The sequence below is a fragment of the Serinus canaria genome, chromosome 8 (genome assembly GCF_022539315.1).
Source record: "Serinus canaria isolate serCan28SL12 chromosome 8, serCan2020, whole genome shotgun sequence".
Lineage (NCBI taxonomy): Eukaryota > Metazoa > Chordata > Aves > Passeriformes > Fringillidae > Serinus > Serinus canaria.
The window spans coordinates 14,590,938-14,613,682 of record NC_066322.1 but is presented as its reverse complement, the minus strand read 5'-3'; the positions used below and the strand labels follow the sequence as shown (position 1 = coordinate 14,613,682).

Here is a 22,745-nt window from a genome sequence, read left to right as displayed (position 1 = left end):
TATATATATATATATATATATACACACACACACATATATATACACATACATACATATATATATACATATACATATAAACATAATAATGGAAGTCAAAAGCCTTATCCTGTCATTTTGCACCTGCTTGTCAGAAAGCATAACAGCAAATTTTTTCTGTCTTTTGCAGATGTGTTTGGGGAAGTGCTCAATCCTGCATTATTTGAACTGACTTCTTTGGAGCTTTTACTATGACAGAGCTCAGTGAACATGAGCTGCTAATTAAAACAAATCTCCCTCTTGCTACTATGGTAAGAGTCAGCCTTAATTAATAAATTCAACCTCCAACTATTCATATTTGATTGTACTTTAAATATGCATTAATATCAAGGTCAGATTTTTTGGAACATTTGGAAAAATGGAAATGTAGCTGAAGCCCACTAGATGTCAGTGCCTCCATACAATAGACTACTGCAGCTCTGCTTGCTAGGCAGATTGGACTGGGTGTCCCAGAGTAGCGAGTGACTTGTCCTGGATCACAGGGACTGTCTATGTAATGTCATATTTTTATGTAACTCTGGGAAATAGTTACAGGAACAATGCTGCAACCTATTTATTCTGATTGTGTGATGTAGTTTCAATCAAAGAATTTGTATGCAGCAGAACTCCTTTATGTAATAAGAAGATTTGTCAGAAACAAACAAAAGAAGATATTTCTGACTAAAAGGGCATTCACTGACCTAAAACAGATTAGAGGGAACTAGTACTAGCAAATGATGCTTCATCTCTGGCTTTTTCTCCAAAGGAGTCTTTCTTCTGTAAAATAACAGTTATTCTGGCTTTCATATGAACTGAAGTTGCAACAGTGATTATTGCTTGGGAAAGTGAAATTTTAGATCTGAACACACAGTGCTCTGTCTCTGCCTGATGTCCATTTCTGTGTAAGGCAGCAAGTGTCTAAGGATTGCTGGAGAAATCAAATCTGGTCAGTACTGCACCAAGCAGTGCATACAAGGATGAGGAAGGAACAGAATATTAACAGGGTCACAGCAAATCTGCAGCTTTTGCAATAGCAGATTATTGCCAAAATTAACCAATGAACAAAGGAACATGCTGGAGTAATGAATTTCTGACATTGGAATGAAAGGTTCAATTATACTTTTAGAGCAGATGAAGTCATGGGCTGTGACAAACACTCAGCAGTGTGCCTGTGGTATCTAAAGAAGCTTCTCTCAAGCACATCTCTTTTAATAAGGCCTGTAATTATGTCATTGTGGAGCTGTGTGTCCTATTTCCTTTAATTATTTTCCACTCTGTGGATTGTGCCACTGTCATTAAAATGTGGTTTTGAAGACTGAAACTTGTAATTCATTCTTTGTTTAGGAGGTACAGAGTGCAGTGCTAATTATCATGCTAATTAGCCCTCACTGCTGGATAGTGCTTGCAGTATTTTATAAACTCTGACCAGATTTTTAGACATTCCAAAAATTTATTGCTTTCTTTTTAAAATAAGCCAATCTTATAGCAAGTTCTGGGCAGCTAAAATTAAGAATTTTGTCTGAGGTGACTATGGGGTACCAATGCCATAGCTCATAACAGTGGTGCTGAAGCAAAGGTCTGTCAGAGATAGTGAATTCTCAATTCATGCTGTGCGTCCTATAGAGAACAAAGCCTTAGGCCTTCTGCACATGCAAAGACAAAATCTCCTTTTGAAATTCAAGTACAATCAGGCACCCACTCCAGAATGGATAATGAAGTGATTTCATGTCTACTTGAATTTAAAAGGTTGAAATTTAGCATTTAATTTTTATTACTAGGCACACATGGCTAGGTAATATTCTCGAAAGAGTATATTGAGTAGCTGCTCTTTGAAATTCCATTGCCAGCAACAGAAGAAAAAACACACTAGCATGTTTACAAAAGATGCCAAAGGATATGTTTGATTTTTATTTTGATTATTTCTGTCAAGCTTATTTTTTATGTAAGTTGCTGACACTGCTATTACCTAGAATATTAAAAAGTAACATTTCTATCAGTATGTTTTATAAACAAAATGTACAAATTATAATTATGTATGAGTATATGTGTCTATGTACATATCTACCTTTGCATTGCACCTGTGCAAATGATCATGTTTGTATCACGTGATCACTCAGTTTTGCACAATTTATGATTTGCAAGTGATCTTTCCACACATCTGTTGCAGTGTCTCAGATATTTTATAAATTGCCACCTCATCTGAACGTTATTTTAAAATATGTGGCTTTTCTACAGCGTTTGACAATGTATTGCCAAAATAGCGTCACATACAGTCAGGTTACATGAATACTTTGTGTTTAACCTCAGAAAAAAAAAATTAAAAATTAATGGAAACGCCCATAAAGCAATCATCTGGAGGATCTCAAGCTCCCCAGAGCTCTCCAGGTTTCTTGACAGTGTGCGCCGGGCACGTCCCGGCCGAGTAAGGGCCACAGCCGCTTCTTGAGGCCCCTTTGCGTCCCACCCGCGCGCCCCTCGTTCTCCCGGGGAACGGGCGATGCCGCCTCGCCGGGCCCGCGGGGGTCTGCGGCCCGCACCGGCCCGGGTGGGGGCAATGGGTACTTGCGGGGAGCGCCGGGCAGGGCCGGCCCGGGGAGGGCATCACAGCCTCCCCCCGCCGCGACAGGGGCCGGCAGCGGCACCGGCAGTGGCAACGGCAACAGCAATGGCAACGGTGCGTTGCTCCGGCAACGGCTCCCGGCGGCGAGGAGCGGCTGGCGCTGGTGGGGACCCGCGGGAGGAGTGCTGAGGGGACACTGTCTCGCAGGAGCCGTGCTGAGGGGACAGTGCCCCGTAGGACCGGTGCTGGGGGATCGGCTCGCGGGACACCCAGGGGCGGGAGTCGCCGGCAGCGGGCGCGGGCGCCTTTGGTGAGGTGAGAGCCCGAATGGGCCTGGGGCGAAGGCTGGTGTTGAGTGACCTGTGCCCCTGAGCCTCCCCTCTGGACTGGGGAGCGTGGAAGTGGGAGATAGCAGTTGCAAGCTTTTTTTTGTCCTTCTAGTGTATTCAGTTTTCTGCTGTGGAAGGATTTGCTTTCTGCGCACCTTGTTTGTGAATTCAATGCTGAGCAATTGCAAATTGTGTATTATCGTGGAAGATTTCAGGTGCATTAGCAGTGTAACATCTCTGCTGTGACTGGGGTCTACTTGGTCCCGTCCAGCAGTCCCGCTGTAGTAGGAGCAACCTGGCATGGCAGTAATGTTTCAGTTACTGACTCGTGGAACTCCAATATATGTTGACATATATTGTCTTGTTATACAGCATTAAATCAAAATGTCATCATCATCACAAGCACCCTTGTCTTTACCTGTGCATGACTGTACTGCTCCTTCCTTGGACTTTGATCTTCAGGAAAAGTTTATTCTTCTTCACACTGTTGAGGCAAGTTCATTCTGTTCCTCTTAGGCTTGATTTTTAAATTTGTATTTGTTTTCTTAACAAGGTTAAAAATATACTTTCTAGTTATAGATTTGAAGTAGGTGATATTTCAAAAAATGGCTAAGTGACAGTGCTGGACATGGCAGCAGTGTACTGAAACTATGGCAAAATTCTTTGTTCTTTTCTGCTTACATCAATTGGCTATGATAAATGAAGCATGATGTTTAATCTTCCAAGGTGCTGTTTGCACTGGAAGTAATTCAATTCAAGAACTTGGTTTTGGTTGTATATCCAGGAAAAAGCTACAGAGAGTTGCACTGTGTTGCACAAGCTGAGATCTGCCTGGAAATCTAATCCTGTAATACAATAATAATACACACAGACATACACATATATAAAATAAAAAACCTTAGATGTTTGATTGAACTTATTGGCCTTAAGACAACAATTGGAAAGAGATCAGTCTTCTTTCTGATTCTGTGAGGAAGTGATCATTTAAGATTATGGGAACTTCATGAATTTGTTGCTCATTTTCTCAATTATATGAAGGGCAATATTGCTATAAGAACTGAAACTCTTAGTCTGACAAGCCCTTTTGATGGAGATGCACCTGGCACAGGCTGAGTACAGGAGAAATGGGTCCTCCTGGGTGGAGAAGGCAACACAATCCATTTCTGAAAAACTAATAAGTAGTCAGTGGAGTATTGAATGAAGTAAACTATAACTTTGTGCTTGGGGAAGGCATCAGTCATTCTGGAGTGCTAGGGTAGAGGCAGGAGAGAGGTGTTTGGAGAAGGGGTGATGACAAGTTGCTGGTGCCTGATAAGGAAGTGGGGAGAAATGGGATTCATTTAGGTTTTAAGTCTGATATGGTTCTGGACTTGCCATGGCATGGGCAGCATCATTTTCTTGAGCAGCCAGGCCTGAAGAGAAGCTTTTCCAGTTTGGGAAAAGAGGAAAGCCGTTGTTGCCTCCAAATTGGAAGAAGTCTGCTGTGAAAAACAGCAACATTGGAATTTGAGCAGGTCTTGGCCTTCACCTTCACTGGATGTAGTCTGCCTTTGCCTTGTGGATTAGCTGTGTTCTGTGAGCAAACTGTTTGAGGGTACATCCTGTGATATGGCAGGCTTTTATCCTTGTTGAAAGTCCTAAATGATTATTTGATCTTTAAACTTTCTCTTAAAGGATTCTCTGGAGGAGCTGACTTGTTTTATGTTGATATCCTTGAACTAGCAATATCAGTGACCTAACTGTGAGTGAAACTAAATGTTACATAATTATGAATGCTATTTCAGGGAAAAACACGTGTGCCACCTGGAGAAATAGGAAAACTCTGTTCACTGATTCAGCCAGATAAAAAGGATTGTCACAGAACTACAAAAGCCATCCAATATGGGAAGTATTTTACTGATCTGAGCAAAGAATCTGACAGTCTAGAACACCAAGTAAGAAAACATGTAAGGCAGAAACACAGGATCAATAGAAATGTATGTTTCTGACATGTAGTCATATAATCTTCTTTATTAGACACATTGTGGGAAGATTTTTTTTTGTTATGTCCTGTGCACTAAGAAACTTCCTAAAAATCTGGAAGGAGTTTGTTGAACTAAGTTTGTTAAAACAGGAGGTGGGCCTGAGTGAATTCCTGTATAACAATTGGCATGTAGAACTCACACGGGGAACTCACACAGAAACCTGATGGAGTGAAGAGTGTAGATTGCTCTTAAAATTAAATGTAATTTGCCATTACTGACTTTCTTAACTCTCTTTCAGAAGCTAACAAAATGGGTGTTTATTCCCAAGTTTATTTCTTAATTTTGAAGTTAATCTTAATTTTCAGGTTTTCATAGACATTGCTAGTTGTCTTACAAGCACGAGGCTTTCTGTGGATCATTCAACAAAAAGAAAGCTCATAAAGAACAAACTGTGAGGAAGACTATTTCCTGAGAATGGAAAGATAGTGTGAGCAATTTAGGTTTCCTGTCACTGCTTAGTTCTGGGAAGCCTTCTAAATATTTTATCTGTAAAATCAGTGTCAGATCACAAAACACCATTCCTGTTTATATATTATTTTTTTGCTGACAGCAAATCTGACTCAGTATAGTCAGGAAAGATTAGGACTTCTACTGAATACAATATTTGTAAGTTTGCTGTGCATGCAGATGTGGAAACCTGGATGCAAAATGAGGACCATGGATTGACTTTACAGATAGACATGGGATTGAGATTACAGAACATTATTAGGACTTACATGCAGGCCAGGATAAGATGAAGGAGTTCTAGTCAAATTTTGTTACCAAAGTTTCCAACTTGAGTTTGTGGGTTTATCTTCTCATTAGTGAAACTAAAATGTCTTGGATTTACAGTCTGAAAGCCACACAAGTCTACTTTTTTAAAATAGGAAGTTATGCACGCACACACACAGTAGGGTATTTTAAAATAAATGTTTAGTTGACAATATCATGGGCACATAAATTCTGCAAAGAGTTAACTCAAACTGATTTTTGTGATCTTCCACCTTATGCTTTCTGGCTCAGTCTTCAAATTCTCCTAATTAACTGAGGCCTTCTCAAAGGCTTTAGCCCTCAATAATAGTCTTTGAAATATTGTGAATTCTACAAATGCTTTTACCCTTTAACCATGTGCTTAAATAACACTTATCAATGGTATTTAGAGCCCTTCTAGATAAAATAAAGAAATAAATATCCGTATGGAGTAACGCTGTTCATTTCTTCAGCTACAAAGTTCCATGCACAAAATAAATTGAATCTTTAGGTTTTAACCACCAAGTTGCTTGTGAGTATGTGAGCTTTTCTAGACATATGTACCAGCTTTAAAAATGTAGCAAACTATATGTAACCAATTCAAAACCGTTGAAAAATACAAAATCAGTTATAATCCAAAGAAATTTTTAATGCTTCTTGTGTTGCAGTTAAACAGTAAAAACATTGACACTTGGATGCAAGAGCTAAGTGAAAGTAAAATTCAGAATACTGTAAGTAAATTAAAATTTTATTCTCTCTGTTCTATGCTGAATATCTGAAATTGGCTACCTTGTAGTGTCATACAATTTCCAGTAAGAGTGGCAAAGTGGGAGTATTTGTGATTTACCATCACAAAATGGAATCTTATTTTTACATCTGAAATGTTCATCACTGTGTATTTCTGGTGCTTTGTTGTATACAGACATGAAAATAATTTATTTGTTTGGTTTTTTTCCCATGAAGAATCTCAGGAAAAAAGTACTTGAAAAGGAGAAACAGATTAAAGAACTTTCATCCATGCTCCAGTGTGAAAAAGTGAGTGACCAGTTCCATTAGAATGAATATTTTCTTCCAACATATTAGATTCCCAATTAAATATTATATAAATTTTGAGTAAAACAATTCTTTCAAAGACCTATGAAAAAAGTAAAATCCTCAAAGGTGATTCCTACAGAATTATTTTAAAACCATCAAAACTGTATTCAAACCAACTAAGGATACAGTTTTTCTTAACACCAATATCCTAAGGTGGCTTTTGACTTCTCATTTACTGATTTGCAATATTCTGGGGAAAAAGTATTTACAAGGAATACTATGGAGTAAGCGAAACAGATACTGTTCACAATTGGTTTCCATGGCTCTTTTAGGAAAGGTAGTACAGACAACAGAGCTAATATCATCAAAGTCTGACAAGTCTGGTGAGAGCTCATTCATTCTTTGCACCAAAAAGAACGGGCTCAGTGCAAAAACCAACACAAAAAGGGCAGAATTTTCCTGTATAAGAGGGTACTGTAAAAGGTTGGAACTTATTTTACTGCTAGTTTGGCAATCTTGTTACAGATTGAATACCTCCAGGGCACTTGGTGTGCGTGCCATGCAGTGTGGTTCAGTGTTAGTGAGGGACAGCATAGGCTCAGTTAAACCTTTAATGGGACAGCAGTGTACTTTGATATTTGTAACTCCTTGCAGGTTTTTAAGAGCCATGGTTCTTCTTTAAGGTTTTTTTTTTTTTTGCTTAACCAAACAAACATATCACTTGGCTGCTGGATATTAACCTCTATTGACCAGCTGGTCATAACAGAGGAGCCTTTGGGGGCTCTTGTCATGTCTTTGCCTTTATCTTGAAGTGAAGGAGCACATTTTCATGGAAACGTCTTTTTGCTTGAGAATAGAAATGCTGAACAGAAAAACCTATAAAAATTCTGAAGACCCCAATGCCAGCAGACCTCAGTGTTGGTGGGCTCTATGTGACATGCCATGCCCTGACTGGAGGCTACCTAATGTTGAACAATTTAGGGTGCCTAGCATCTGAAAGGACAAATAATTTTCTATGCAATCCTCTTGTTCCTTCTTACATTAATTTCAATAAAGGGCATTTTCATCAACACTTGACTGAATCTGCCTTTCCTTCAGGCGTCTATAATGAACACTTCCACTAGTACATTCTTTTAGTCTCTTGCAGTCTATAGTGATAATACTTATTTACCTTATTACTTCTTACTTAGAATGAGCCAAATGAATCAAGTTGAAAGAAATTTCATAGAATCATCTGACCTGAGTGCTAGTGACATAAGTTTCCTCTTCCTTTATGATTTACATATCCCCCAAAATTGGAGTTTGAATTAAATGTATCAATAGTTCTAGTAGGAGATGGTGGTCTTTGGAATTTCATGAAGGTCAGTTCCGGTCTAGTTAGTCAGAGCACAGCTGATCAGTCTGCCTTAGTGTTAGTCATCCTGCTAGCTGGATGCCTTTCCTTAGTCTGGATGTCTGAGTTCATTCTTCTAGGCCTAATTCCTGCTACTTAAACTCAGATTAAATATTATATGTAAAATCATATGTAAATTGTTTCAAGCTAGTGATTTCTGTTTAACATTAATACAGTTAGTAAAAAGTTACTGCTTGTGAATATACTTGTAGCGCATGTTTTATCTTTTCCAGGTTTTGAGGACATTCCAATGTCAGTTAGAAACTACGGCATAGTAGAAAAAATACAGAGAATCATACAGCATTGTAAAATAAATTTGTGTTTATCTTTCCTAGATCAAGGTACAGAAATGGGACCACCTGTCAAAATCAGTAAAGGAAGTACAAGCTCACCTGCAGCGTCAGATTAAAAGAAAAGAAGCAGAAAATTATGAATTAAAAGTGAAAATGCAGGTCAAAATATTTTTACTTGTGTTTCAGTTTATTGGGGAAAAAAACCCAAAAACAAAACCTTGCTGTGACCTGTTTTGAAATCAAATTATTGGTAGAAGAAAAATCCCAAACAGTTAAAATCATAAGCATTTATATTTTGCAAGATCTGCCTGACCACACTATTTGAATTGCAAGGTTGTTTGTTGTTTTTTTTTTTTTCTCAATTATGCACACTTGTACAGTTCTGGTGGAGCAAAGTGAAACATGCAAAGACGTGTTTGTACTCACTTAACTGCACTATCTAGAAGAAAATTTCCATGTGGTCAAGAGATAAGCAAGTCCCTATGGTGACCTCCTGTTCTAAGAGAACAGTGACAGCCACACCCTGTTTCTTCTTACTGTCTGTGAAGGATCCATAAGTCTCTTAACACTGACTGAAAGTAAAACACTGGTGACTAATGCCTAATCTCACTTTGTTTAAGGTAGGTTAAATTATTTCCATTTTCTGTTCTAAAAAGCACAAGTTAAATTTGAGTGTTTGAATCAGTTACTGGCTTTAGAAAAAGGCAAGGAGGAGATCATGTGTGAAAGGCTGGAGCTGTATGTGGCCTCAGAATACAATATATGAAACTTGTCGAGAACATAGGCATCAATGAGAAAACACTGGCTAAAAACAATGTATTTCTAATTTCCAAACTCTTTTACTAGCATACATCCTCTGCTAATTGAATCATTTGAGCTCGTTACCCAACCTGTATCAAGGCAATTTCAAATCACGTCTGCATAAATGTCTCATGTTTTCTTCTAAATAAAAATTGCTTTCCTGTTCTACCTAGTACAATTATAGAATTCCAACAACATTTTCATTAGATAAAATAACTTGATATGCAGCTGTATTGCCATTCAATCTCTATTTAAAAGTTTTGTTCATTTCAGAAATTGCTGAAGTAATTTTCTAACTTAAACCCTGGAGATGATTTTGTTAATAACTAGACAAAAGCTTGTAAAAGCTTAGCATTGCCCCTATGAAATTAGTTCTCAATTCTTATTTACCTCAGCCACTGGCTAATGCCCAAAGCATACAATATATGAAACTTGTCGAGAACATAGGCATCAATGAGAAAACACTGGCTAAAAACAATGTATTTCTAATTTCCAAACTCTTTTACTAGCATACATCCCCTGCTAATTGAATCATTTGAGCTCGTTACCCAACCTGTATCAAGGCAATTTCAAATCACGTCTGCATAAATGTCTCATGTTTTCTTCTAAATAAAAATTGCTTTCCTGTTCTACCTAGTACAATTATAGAATTCCAACAACATTTTCATTAGATAAAATAACTTGATATGCAGCTGTATTGCCATTCAATCTCTATTTAAAAGTTTTGTTCATTTCAGAAATTGCTGAAGTAATTTCTAACTTAAACCCTGGAGATGATTTTGTTAATAACTAGACAAAAGCTTGTAAAAGCTTAGCATTGCCCCTATGAAATTAGTTCTCAATTCTTATTTACCTCAGCCACTGGCTAATGCCCAAAGCACTTATTCTTAGTGTGATTCTGACCTCCTGTGGTTATAATAGGGGATAGCAGTGTTTACTTATACTGACAGTTAAAGAAATCCATACACAGACTGAAATTTTGTTTGCTGTGTTTATCCACCACCTCAAGTCACATCTTTCTTTATTAGGCGCCCTGTAAGCATTTATATAAGAAAACCACTTTTTATATATTTGGGGTTTTTTTGTAATTTCTTTTTTTTTTTTTTTTTGAAGTAGTACTTCTGCTTTTTGGTGAATCCCAGTACCTGAGACTAACTTTCATTTGGAAAACCACATGCATTTTGCTTTGATTCTGTAAATGTTTTGGGGCCATTAGCAGGACCACTACTGAGAGATATCCCCTCATGCATAATATGCATATTTTATAGCAACTGTCAACGAGTATCTTAAATAAGGCTGGCACATTCACTGATTCAGTAGTTAACTAGTAGTACATAATGTAGTGTCAGACCTAGGCTAAAAGGAAGGAAAGAAATGCATTAATCATTCCTACAACTTGGAGATTTATCACTGAACTGAGGAAGTTGACACTTACCTAAATTGCTGGATTTTGGTGGAAGAATAGTAAGAGATATGAACAGGATTTACACTTGTCTTTATGAAACTAATTGTCTATTGGTAGCTTGGTCATTTTTGATAAGTGGATCTGAGATTCTCCTTGAAACAGTCTGGTATTGCTCTTAATGAATATCATCATTTAGTGTTGATATCATGCCATGTACGTGGAAATATTGCATTAATTGGCAAGAGCACACAGACATGGTTAGATTGCTGTCTTTCCCCCTGCTCCTGCCTGCTCCTGCACCTTCTCAGCCTCTTCCTTCTGTCTTTGTAATGACTTTCTCTCTGTGTTTTTCTTGTCAACTGTTGTACTTAGCTAGCTCCTTGTATCAACCACAAGATTTGAGATACCAAGATTATATGGAAACAGATGTTATAAATGTAGCAGCTCTTCCTAATTATTTTATAGCACAAAATTATCTCTTAGGCTTGGAATTTGAATAGTTGATTTTAATTATGCTGCAGACTCTACAAAATAAAATAGCAGAATGGAAACATCAAATTGGTGAATACAAGTGCCAGAAGTTAGCCTTAAAGGAAACAAGTGAGCAAAAGAAGATAGCTCTGGAGAAAGCAATAAGATCCCAGAAACAAAGAGCTCAGCACTTAGAAGAAGCTGTGAAAGATATAACCTTGAAAATAAAAGAACATGTGAGTGACTATGCTGTGAGCAATGTTGTATTGTATTGTTTGAAATGGAACAACTGAGAAACTTTCACCTGTGGAAAATAGAAAAAATTTGTTCCATTATGCTGTGCTTGTATGTCTTTTGTTTTGCTGCTCATTTGTTAAGGAAAAGGTTGCTATAGGTATCCTGAAAGCTATTATTATTAACTGCTTTTGTTTTCTTAAAATTTAGTGGCTGTCTTAAGTCAAGAGTTTGAACATTTTAACCTGTAGGAAGTAAGAGGAGTGTCATCAGCTTTTGGTTAAACCTCTCCTGGTCTTCCTGTTAGGTCTCTATGGATAAGCTCTAACTCAGAAATACAGTGTACAAACTGAGAATCCATGACTGAGGTTTGAAGTGTTAGTTTTCTATATTTATTAATATGTGATGTCTCATGTGGCTACTTTGCTTTTAGTTTCTAAGCTGCTTGCTCTGGACCTTCTCAAAATCCAAGCATAAAATTCCTTAATCCAAGTTGTTCCTTGGAATCTTGCTTTGCCTATCAGTAGTTTGTAATAGTTCAAAAAGGCCAGCTGCATCAGAACTGTGCTTATTGCCCTCTTTGGATTTCCTAAGAAGAATATATTTTCATACTCTTAGATGTGTTGTAATAATTTTGGATATGTCAGTATTAAAGATATATTTTTCCACTTAGTGTATCAAGAGATGATTAATAATGGTTTTTGTACTCTTGGATCTTTGGAGTAGTGAATCTTTAACTAAAATTAGCAGTACAGAGGGACAGCAGCTACCTCCTGAACTTCTGACATTTTGTAGTCACACTTGTTTCCTTCCTCATTGAAATCCTGGTGTATTTTAATTATCTATATTCATTTAAGGGATTTACCTAATGTTTCATTTCTTACCCAGCTAGCATTTTTCATCCTTAAAATATTTTGGCACAATTTTATCCATTTATTAACTGATATAATTTATGTGTAGTGAGATGTATTAAAGACAAATTTTTTTTGTAAGAAAAGATTGCCATCTTAAATTTTGAAAAGTTGTAAACTACAGTTGATATGCAGAAGCAGTGTTTAACTATGTCTCTGCCTTGAAAGTAAGTCTGTACTTAGATTTTGAATTTTTTAAAATGTGGGTAATTTTGTTAATTTTATTTGAGATGAGAAAAAATTTATATTGATTTGTATAAGGGAGATCCAATAATATCATTTTATATTAAATATATTATCTAAAATTTGTAGAATTAAGTGGCATTCTTCAGTGGCATTCTTTCATTACATAATTTAAAATTTCTGCATTCTCTAGGAAGTCAAACTGCATGAGATACTGTCAGCTTCTGATGTCTGGAAAAACCAGCACGATGGAATAGTTGAAGAAAAGACAATGTTAGAAGTTCAAATAGGAGATCTTGAGAAGTAAGTTGGACTGTTGGCCTTTTTTGTTTATTTATTTCTGTGGTCACAGGGTGCTGTTATTTAGTAGTGCAATACTCAGTGTTGACAATTTAAATGAGTTTATTAATATTTTAAAATTTTGAGCAAAATTTGGAAGTCAGAAATAAGAACAAATTTCAGATTTTTAGCCTCTTCTCTGTTGCATTTCACTTCTTTTGAAGCTCAATTCCCCTTTACCAGTAAGGAACATATTCTTTTTCCTGCATACTTCTGATCAGCCTGAACTTGCTGGCAGCTCCTATGTGGCCTCCACATAACGACTTATTTAATAACTGATTCAACAGCTTGAGTGTTAACCCTTGTGTTTACAGAATCGAAAAAGGTTCTTTGTCTTATAGGTCCTACTTCAGACTAGTGATGGCCAAATTATTTCAGTTCCACTAATGTCTCACCTCAGTAGAGGATAGAGAAGGGTTCCTTTCAAATGCCATTTGAACAGTTCCCTCATGTAAGGAAAAGCAGAACAAAATTATCCAACCTTATTCAAACTACACAGTCAAATCTTAATGAACATGAAGGGCATGCTATTTTTTTGGGCAGACAATGACTAATATCCTTTTACCATTTCTGTTAGTAGAAATATTGACTATAATTTAAACCAGCAAAAGAAACTGTTAGATGCCTTTATTCTAGGTCTGAGACAATGTTTATTTCACAGAGAATTTGATTCATGCTCAAGTATTTAACAGCTCACATTAAAATGGCTTGAATATTTTGATTTTGTCCCAGAAAATCTGGCATTTCTGGAAATACTTGCAGCAGATTTTAAAATTTAACCACAGGGCAGGGAGATGACATCAGTCCAGAAATCTGTCTAGCCCACTGTTGGTCCAGTGTATATAGGAAGGCATCTAAGAAAGAACAAATACTCATTCTGCTTCCAGCTGGTTTTTGCTGTTTTCATTTCAGCTGAAAATACAAGTCTTTGCTTGAAATGTGCCATTCTAACAAGGCTTGTTCTACTAAGCAGTGTGTGGCTGACTAAACAGCAAAACAAATTTTGTGAACTATATTAACCAAAAAAAAGCAAAAAATGAGGCCTAGCATTATTTGCTGATTTTAATAAGAGAAAGTAACATTCCTAAAGTAGCTAAGAAGTGTTCTTAGTAGGACATTATGTGATATACCCTATAAATTCAATATAATTATATTTTGTATAGTGTGCATATGCATAGTTATCTTGGAAGTATCATTTGGTGTTCTATAATTGAGCTAAGATACCTTCCTTGGAGTAGAAACTCTCCTCTTTCAGAGAGTTTATTTCAGAATATAAGTAGATAATCCTTTCTTTGGATGTGTAAACGCATTCCCCCTTTTATTTATATATATGTATATATACTATGAAGGAGAATGTGTTAAGGTTCAATTTAATTTTCATAGTGAGAGTTCTGGAAGCATTGTGTATTATAGAGAACTTGCCTGTCTTAAAGTCAGATCAGAGGCCTGATGGAAGACGTAGAAAGAAGGGAGAAATGGAGAAGAAGCTCAGAAGAGGAAATTCTTGGAAAGCTAAATTGTGTTAACTCTGAAAATGAAAAGATTTACCTTGAAAACAAAAAATTAAAGGTGAGATTATAAATCATTGTTGAATGGCTCTACATTTCTCTCACATTAACGAAGCAACCATGGTAATTCTCTTAGGACCTTCTGTCTAGAGAAGAACCTACAGAATAAGGTTTGCCATCCCTTTATAATAGTAAGGACAAATGAGATACTGAAAATTTTCCAGTGGAAATTTATGGCAAAGCTAGGAACAGGGTGTCTGATGATATATCTGCTTAATCAGGATGCTGTTTATTTTACTGTCAATAACTGCACAATTTCTTAAGTAGAAATTGTATTTCTTAAGTAGAAATTCTGAAGTAGAAATTGTTCTTTTATGTTTGTTAAACTTTCTTTCAAATGAAAGAATGGAGTTTAATAATTAATTTCAATTTTGAAAGAGTTTGCAGGTTTTATCATCCGATGTAAGTGTTCTGATGAGCTGACAAATGAACTGTAGACTAACATTTTTGTTTGACAGGAAAAATACTTATGTCACTCTTCCTAGTGCCAGCAAGTCACTTGCTGGTAATATATTGTAGAATGCAACTATTATTTTAGTAATACTCTGAACATTCTTATATTTTCTATTTTTGATAAAGGTTTCCCTTGCTACATTGGAGAAAAGTACAGTGTCTGTTGAATATGAGTTGCTACATCTGCAAGAAAAAGCAAAGCTGCAGGAAAACCTTGTAGAACAGCGTAAAAATGAGGTGACTTACCATGTTTGAAATCTTCAAGTATGTTTTTTAAATTTGTAAGCCATTTTGAGGAAATTATAAAGGTCTTCTTTGTAATAAATCCATTTTTTTGTCATGGGGATTGTAGTATTTTTGTAATATTGAGTATGAAAGAAGAAATTGCTATTACAGACCATATGGAAGAATAGTCTCCACACAGTTACAAGTACACATTTTCTGTACTGAATTGTGTGAAGCCCACTTGAAGCTCTTTGAAGCCAACAAGACAAGGTTGCTTTGACAAGATTTACCTGTTAAAATGCAGGTTAGTGACTCAGTAAATTAGATATTTAAAAAGTTTGAGTCTGATGTCTTCAGTGGATATACTGATGATATTTTACCTCTACTTGGCCATATTTATCTTCATGTTCCTAAGAGCATATCAGTATTCAAGTAAGCTCAAGAAATCCAAATTCATTCAAGAAATATATATTAGGGTTATGAGTATAGGGTTATATGAGTTGTTTTATTTCAGTGGGTAAATCCACATAGAAATACCAGTGAAACAAAAAATCAAACTTATAATGGGCTTTTTATCAATTCATTTTTTGTATTTGGCTTTATTCACACAGAAGTTTTAGAAATTTGATTCAAATATACATCTATTTATGCTATAGGATAGACACAATTTCACTGACATTCTTCACTTAGTGATTTTTTTTTAATCAGTGCCAAGAGAAAAGAAAGACATGGTACAAAATCGAGAGTAGAGCCAGAGAGCCTTGTCTTTGGAATGCATCATCATAATTAAAGTTGCTGCCAGCTTCAAGATGGTAGATGTAGTTCCAGGTTACAGCCAGCCTTAAGCAGTGAGGGGAGTGCAATTCTCTTTCTCAGGGCTGTAGTGACTCCAGATGGGAAGTGTCAGTGACAGTTGTTACGTGGGGACAGAGGTGTGAGTCACACTGGCTGCTTCTACAGCACAGCTGTAGCTCATTCTCCATTGCCGATAACACAGTGCTGATATGACCGTCCTCTTTACCTGGTAACCCTTTTGTACTTGCTGTGACTAGTAGGATAATGAAAATAAATAACTTCAAATAATGACAAATTTTGTGATACTATTTAGAAGTCAGAGGTTTTCCTTTATGCTTCATACAAATGATTCTACCTTTTCTATATTTAAGTGAGGAACCTTGCAAATGTATGTGAAAAATGTATGTTGTCCTAGGTACAAAAAAGACAAATTGCTGTGGAAGAATTGAAATCCAGATATGAAAGAGTCTTAAATGAAAACAAAAAATAACAGAAAACAAATGCTTAGAAGCCAATAAGGTAAGTTTTTCAGTAGTAAAGAATGTTTCCAAATAATTCTGTGGAACTCAGATCTTTCCTATGTTTTTGTGATCTTGTTAGAAGTCACAAGGTACTGTCTCTTGGTTTTAAATTTCTGAGAGTTTTACTAACTGCTATCTAAAGCTGGTGCCTTTTGGATACTACACAATTGCAAACAATTGAGCAATGATTTCTAGTGCAATTACTAAATAGTTTGGCTACTAATTTTGAATTCCAGAATTCCTTTATCACTTTCAAAAGTGTGATTTTATTGTTGATGATTTTGAAACTATCTTTTTGACAGAATAGTTGTGAAAGTTGTACATGGAAGCAAACCTATTGTAAGTTCTTTTCTTTTTAACTAACAGTTAAGATTGAGACTCCATACAGAGATGAGTTATAAATTTTTCAGCAGATGGAGCTGAACACTGGAAGACAGCACATTCTTAAGTGTCAGAAAAGAACTTGTATCTTTGTCAGTATTTTATAAAATAGGTGACATGTAACTTGCATAGAATTTTAGCTTTATTACCTACATGAAAATCCATAAAGTATTACAGTTAATTTATGGTTTTACATTTACATTTTTCTCCTGTGATGCTACTATGCAGGTGAGGCACAGAATGGAGGCTGAGTTAAAGGAGTTAGGACATGTTTGTGACTTGCTGAAAGCAGCTGAGGAAAACCAGCAAAAACTTCTGTCCTGGGGAAGGATCTGTGCACAGAAATGCAAAACTCTCAGGGAGCTGGAGCTTCAGGTGGTTAGAACATGGTGATTTCTAAAGATAAATGAGAAAATTATGTGGTAAAATGTCACTGGGGCATTTTACTATTGGTGTTTGTGACAGTGGTGAGGTTTCCTTTGTTATTTTCTTCATTAATAAAAATTTCTGTGGAAATCTTCATAAATCATAAATCAATTTCTGTGGTAATCGGATAATGCAAATAAAACTGTTGCTAACTGTATTTATGTGAATTCATTATGTGGTAAGACTTGTAACTTTTAGAATGAGTTTATTTTTGATCTTTTTGAATACTTATGTCCTGAGATGTGTGGCAGAATTCTTCCCTGGAAATAAATGTGGGTCTAGATATTTTTTGTATCTAGTAGAACAATTTAATTCTACATTAGTTTTGTTTTCAATGGCAAATTTATAAACCATACAATATTTAATCAGATAAATTATATTCCTGATGATGTATAACATTTTAAAATGTTTTAGTTGAGTAAGTACTTTTGAAATATGCTTTAATAGGATAATTGCATTTTTTAGCTCTGTTTAACACTAATGATTGTATTTTCTCTAAAGCCTGAAAATGAATTTTCCTGGACATTTTTTTTCTCTGACATCAATTTCTATGGCAGGGTAGGTTTGGATGTTTTTTTTTTGTTGTTGTGTTTCGTCTTTATTTTAATGTGCTTTTAAGTTAGAAGAGCATAAATGAGAAAGATTTTTAAGTTCATAGGGTGAGAAAGGGGCCTAATCATCCTGCTATGTCTGTAGGAAAACTACAGCTGAAGTACTGTGAGTCTCTGTGGTCCTATAGACTTTATATAAAACATTGCTCTTGATTTTTGATTCTTCCAGGGATGTTCATAAACTCTTCAATCAAGTACTTAAACAATAATTAATTTTGAGGTGCAAAATTTCTACATCATATAAAATGATGTATGTAATTTTAATCTAACTACGTGTTTTCTTGAAAAAGTGCAGAAGAACCTCTTAAGTATAGTAAAATAATTGGGAATATAATCACTAGTCTGGTGGAACAGTAGTGAAATTTCAGCATTAAGTCTTAGTTATTAATGTACTTTACCCTTGACTCTATGACCAGAATTTTGGAAAATTCATTTTGGAGCAATTGCTTCCTCTGCAGAAAACCTCTCCTGGGTTCAGCTGGACGAATTTCTGCTACTACCAGTCTGCTGCTACCTGAACAGTCTGTAATTCTGATAAACACAATCAGGCAGATGAGCTCAAATTGCTAATTGCTTGAGGTAGTCCAGAGAATGGTGGTGGTCACCCCTTTAAGTGATGGCACCCACAGGCTGTTGATGTGCCTGTTTATTGCTAACATGCTGTTGATGGGTGGAAGAAGGAGCAATAATCTCGTTGCTACTGAGATTGAAAGAAAACATGTAAAAGTTTGAGACTCTGGATGCTGGGCAGGAAAAGACTGTCTTCTTGCTTCCTTCAGCTTCTGCTGCTGATGTATCTCTTTTCATGAACTTGTCTTTTTTGACGTTCTCTTCATTCTGAAATCCTTTGCCAGTGCTGCACTGTTCTCCTGTGATAACCATATGTGTATGCAGTGTTATTTTTATGCTTCCTGTGACTGTAGCGTGAGGGAGCCTTTTTTGCTGGTCCTAATACACAAGGCTGCATGAGCAGCACATGGAGTTTTTTAGGACTTTGTTACATAGCAGCTTTTCAGCCCTAAAGTATCCACACTAAATTTTAGTCTCCAACTTTAGCTGCATTTTACTAATTTAAGATAATTATACGAGGTACAATAACACAAGATAACATTTGCTAGATTGTAATATAACATTCGTCTGAATTAACATTTATCTGAAATTTAATTTTTTTGATGGAATTTAATAGACAGACTTACTTTACTCCAGTAAGATCCTGCATACAGGTCTCTTCAACTAGAAACAAATTTTCATTTTCACAGGATAACCATAGTGTAACTTCTATGGGCAATCTTTGCCTAGAAGAAGAGATCTGTAACATTCAGAAGAAATATGGAGATCTTCAAAGGTAACTTGAAGAATCTGATTAAAATTCATTCCTACACTTATCTGTTATAGAGAATTATAATGCACTGATCCATTTTGTGTAAAGGCAATTAGGACAGATGGAATATCAGAATGAAGAACTTGCTTACCAGCTCAGGAAAGAAGATGAGCGTCTTCAGAGCAGTAAATTGCAGCTTGAAGAGAAAATTGCAGAATGTAATGCATTGACCAGACAACTTGAATCTGCTTTGGAAGAAGGGAGAAAAATGGTATTGGTGATTTAATGCATCCTTAATCTTGTTTGCTACTTTCTGTTTAAAAATAGCATTAAAAATGAGCTTGAGAAAAGTTATGGGACAAGACTAATTTGCATGTAGGGAGAAAGACTAAACAGTTACTGTGAATTTCTGCATGTTTTAAACAAGGATGGAACAATTCAATTTCTTTATCAAGTTTGGATACTATGGAAATAAATACCAAGTTTCAATTCACCAATGTTTTATTATCTTTTTTTTTTAATTGACAAACCAAAATTCTTTAACAATCTTATATTAAATCCCAAACATATGGCAAAAAGTTTCTAAGCTTAATCTTACCTTTTCTTTTGTTAAAAAACCCCACAAGAATGTTGGTGTTGAAATCCTTCTCTTTTTAGAGGAAGATTTTGCATTCATTCTATATTAAGCAGAATATTATAATTTGTAGAAATTTTGTATAATAGATAATTAACTATACAATATAATTTATAAATATATTGTGTATATATATATATCATATATATTCTTTCTCTCATTACTGTTATAGGTAGCTGAAGAATGGGAAAAAATGTCATACAAAGAACAAGCCTTTCAGACAAAACTGCTACTTCTCGAAGCTGAAGTGAGAAAGAGGCAAGAAGAAAAACAACAACTCCTCTGCTTATTTCACCATGTGAGTAAATAATGTTGTTTGTGATTTAAGAAACCACTTACCACATCAGCATTTACAAAAACAAGTTCCTTTGACTGAAAACACACTACTAATACAGTTGAGACACACTTTTCAGAGCAGTAAATTAATTCAACTTGACAATATACTTTGTACATTGACATTTCCCATCAACCTAACAGATGTCCAGTCTAGCTAAATCACTTGAATAACATTGAGTTTACAACTCTTACTCAGTTGAGTTTACACAGCAAGACAAAAAAGAAATAAAGTATGAAGTTGTAATTTCCCTCAGATCAATTGTGTTCACTAAGCATATCTACATTTGATTAGATGCATAACAATCCCATAGTGATGTAGTGACAACTTCTTTTACTTTTCTGAGTTAATGACAGTAATCTGAATTGACAATTTTTATAAATTATTGTAGGGCTTCTTTTGATTTTAAGTCTATCCAAACATGTTCAGTTTGGTCCTGACTGAACATAAATAAAAGCTTCAATCCTTTGAAGTTTTTTTAACACCTTTGCTTTTGTGGAGCCTCTGAAAACTTTTACAGGTAAATAAAGCCATAAAAATTAGGTACTTTGTGTCTTAGATTATTATTTTAATTGATTTATACTTTGTTTCTAAGTTTCTATGCATTTTTCTTTTTTCATTAGAATGAAAAGCATCATGAAGTACATTTGAAAGAGCTGGAGAACAGCCTACAGAAGTCAGTGATCAAGAACCAGAGCATCCAGAATTATGTGCAGTTTTTGAAAGATGCATATGTAACAATGTTTGGCTGAATTCTTTAATCTAAGTTATAGTAGAGAAACTTGTCAAGATTGGGCTCCCAGTCTTGTTGGAGGCAAAGCTATTGAGGCCTTACATTATTTTGACAGATTCAATTTTATAATGTTAATTCTTCCCTAGGAAAACATCTGTTGTGGGCAGGAGAAAATGGTCAGCCATTGCTGAGTGTCCCACTGGCTGGGCACGTGGGGAATGGAGCTGATGTTCCTGGCAGAAACCATTGCATTTTCCATGGCACAGCAGGGCAAAGGCCAAGTGCATGGCAGCAGTAGCAGGTGTGTATGTGTGGGGTGTGCACACAAAATGGGTCTGTGAATGTTCTGGCCTGTAAAATCTTACCTGAGTCCTTTTAGTCCATGGTAAATGCAGGTGATCGCAGATCATCATCTTTCAATTCAATGATATCTAACCTATTAAAACAGGCAAGAACTGAGGTCATTAGGTTCCTTCCCTTTTTTCCCCTGCAGTTTAGCTCAAATATAGCCCTACATGACGTGGGAGAGCTGCCACTACAAGGCTGTCCCTTCCAGACACTTTTCTCTACATCTCATCATTATGATCAGTAATATACTATAGTAGCATTTTATAAATATAAGTAGGAAAATTTTTTAGATACAGGTATAGTTTAAGCTCTGAATGTGCTGATATATCCTGGTGACACAGCTCCAGTGAGATATTTAGATATTTGCCTGAGTTCAGGAGCAGCTGTTCAATAAGACTGACTTGTGCCTCAAGTAAAACACATGTAAATATTCAGCTGATACAGGATTAATACAAGAAACAATTCCTGATCTAATTGCAGTTCTAAATTCAAATCAGTTTTGTAGATATATGCTATGATTTATTTTTTAAAAATGGTACATGCAGTTAAATACATGCAATTTACAATGTGTACTTAAAAAATGTCTTTTTTTTGACCAAAACCTTAAGTTTGTTTATGCATAGGCAATACCCATTCTATTTCATTGTTAGTTGTTAGTAATGTGTTGAATACGGACCTTTTTTTTTGCAAATGCTTATCCATCTTAGCAAATGCTGATGTGTGCTAATGATCTGCTTCTGTGCACTTTTTAAAAATAAAATTGTCATTTATTCTATATGACATGTTAGTAGAAAATATTTATTTTAAATTTGGGGGATTTGCATTACACGCACACACAAATATTTGGATTCATTTAGTGATAATTGTGCTTATAAAATATCAAAACCTTTTTGAAAGTCATCATGTATGAAGGAAAATGTTCCAAAATAAATTGTTCAATCCAGTGCATGAGTGGTTTTCCAAAGCTCATACTGAAAAACTGTGCACCTTTCATTAGATTTTGATGTTTTCCTTTTAAGTTTGTTTTGTTTCTTTTTATGGTTTTCCATTATCTTTTTGTTTGTGTGGGAGTTTTTTTTTGCATGGTAGAAAAAGGGGTGATAGTCACAAAGATCATTTGGTTTTACTCAGCTCCTTTTTGAACTGTGTTAGCTTACCATGTCTTTTGCATTTTAAAAATTAATTTAGGAAAAGTTACTGTGGATTGTTTCTTTTAATAAAGAAAATAAAATTTTGTCTAACTACTGAGGGATCTAGCATTTACTTGAGATTGCTGCTTGTATTTTTAGTAACTGTGTAATATATAGCTAAATTAGTTGTTCCCTTGCTCATTTTGCAGTATAGAAATCTGCTGTGCCACAAAATTCTTGGATACAGCTGTACTGATTTGACTGCATTTTGGGATTCTACTATTTTTCTTCAAAGCAATTTATTATTACCATCTGCATCAAGTAGCAAAGTGACATAGTTTGAAAGTAAGAAATAGACTAATTATGCTTGCTTTTGGGGGCGTTGTCATCTCTAACAATTTTAGAAGTCTTTGGTAAGAATGGTGTGGCCACCATCTCACCTCAGCCTTTTTTCCAATGTGATTTTAATTTGTCATTTCCCAAAGAAAGCTGAATATGCTGTTGCAGTTTTCAAATACAGTCAGATGAAACATCTTATTGCTG

At 35.6% G+C, this 22,745-nt stretch overlaps 1 protein-coding gene across 1 annotated transcript; it reads left to right on the top strand.

Annotated features, from left to right (window-relative positions):
• The first annotated feature begins 2,749 nt into the window (after positions 1-2,749).
• Positions 2,750-22,407, top strand: ODF2L (outer dense fiber of sperm tails 2 like). The gene is given in 18 exon segments (XM_050977384.1): positions 2,750-2,890; positions 3,277-3,396; positions 4,689-4,850; positions 6,326-6,388; positions 6,621-6,692; positions 8,421-8,537; positions 11,106-11,291; positions 12,577-12,686; positions 14,156-14,291; positions 14,870-14,980; positions 16,179-16,248; positions 16,251-16,282; positions 16,894-17,040; positions 17,593-17,649; positions 18,962-19,047; positions 19,132-19,294; positions 19,830-19,955; positions 20,615-22,407. Coding segments are annotated over 17 exon segments (1,875 nt in total). The 5' UTR covers positions 2,750-2,890; positions 3,277-3,288; the 3' UTR covers positions 20,744-22,407.
• Positions 22,408-22,745: the final 338 nt, after the last annotated feature.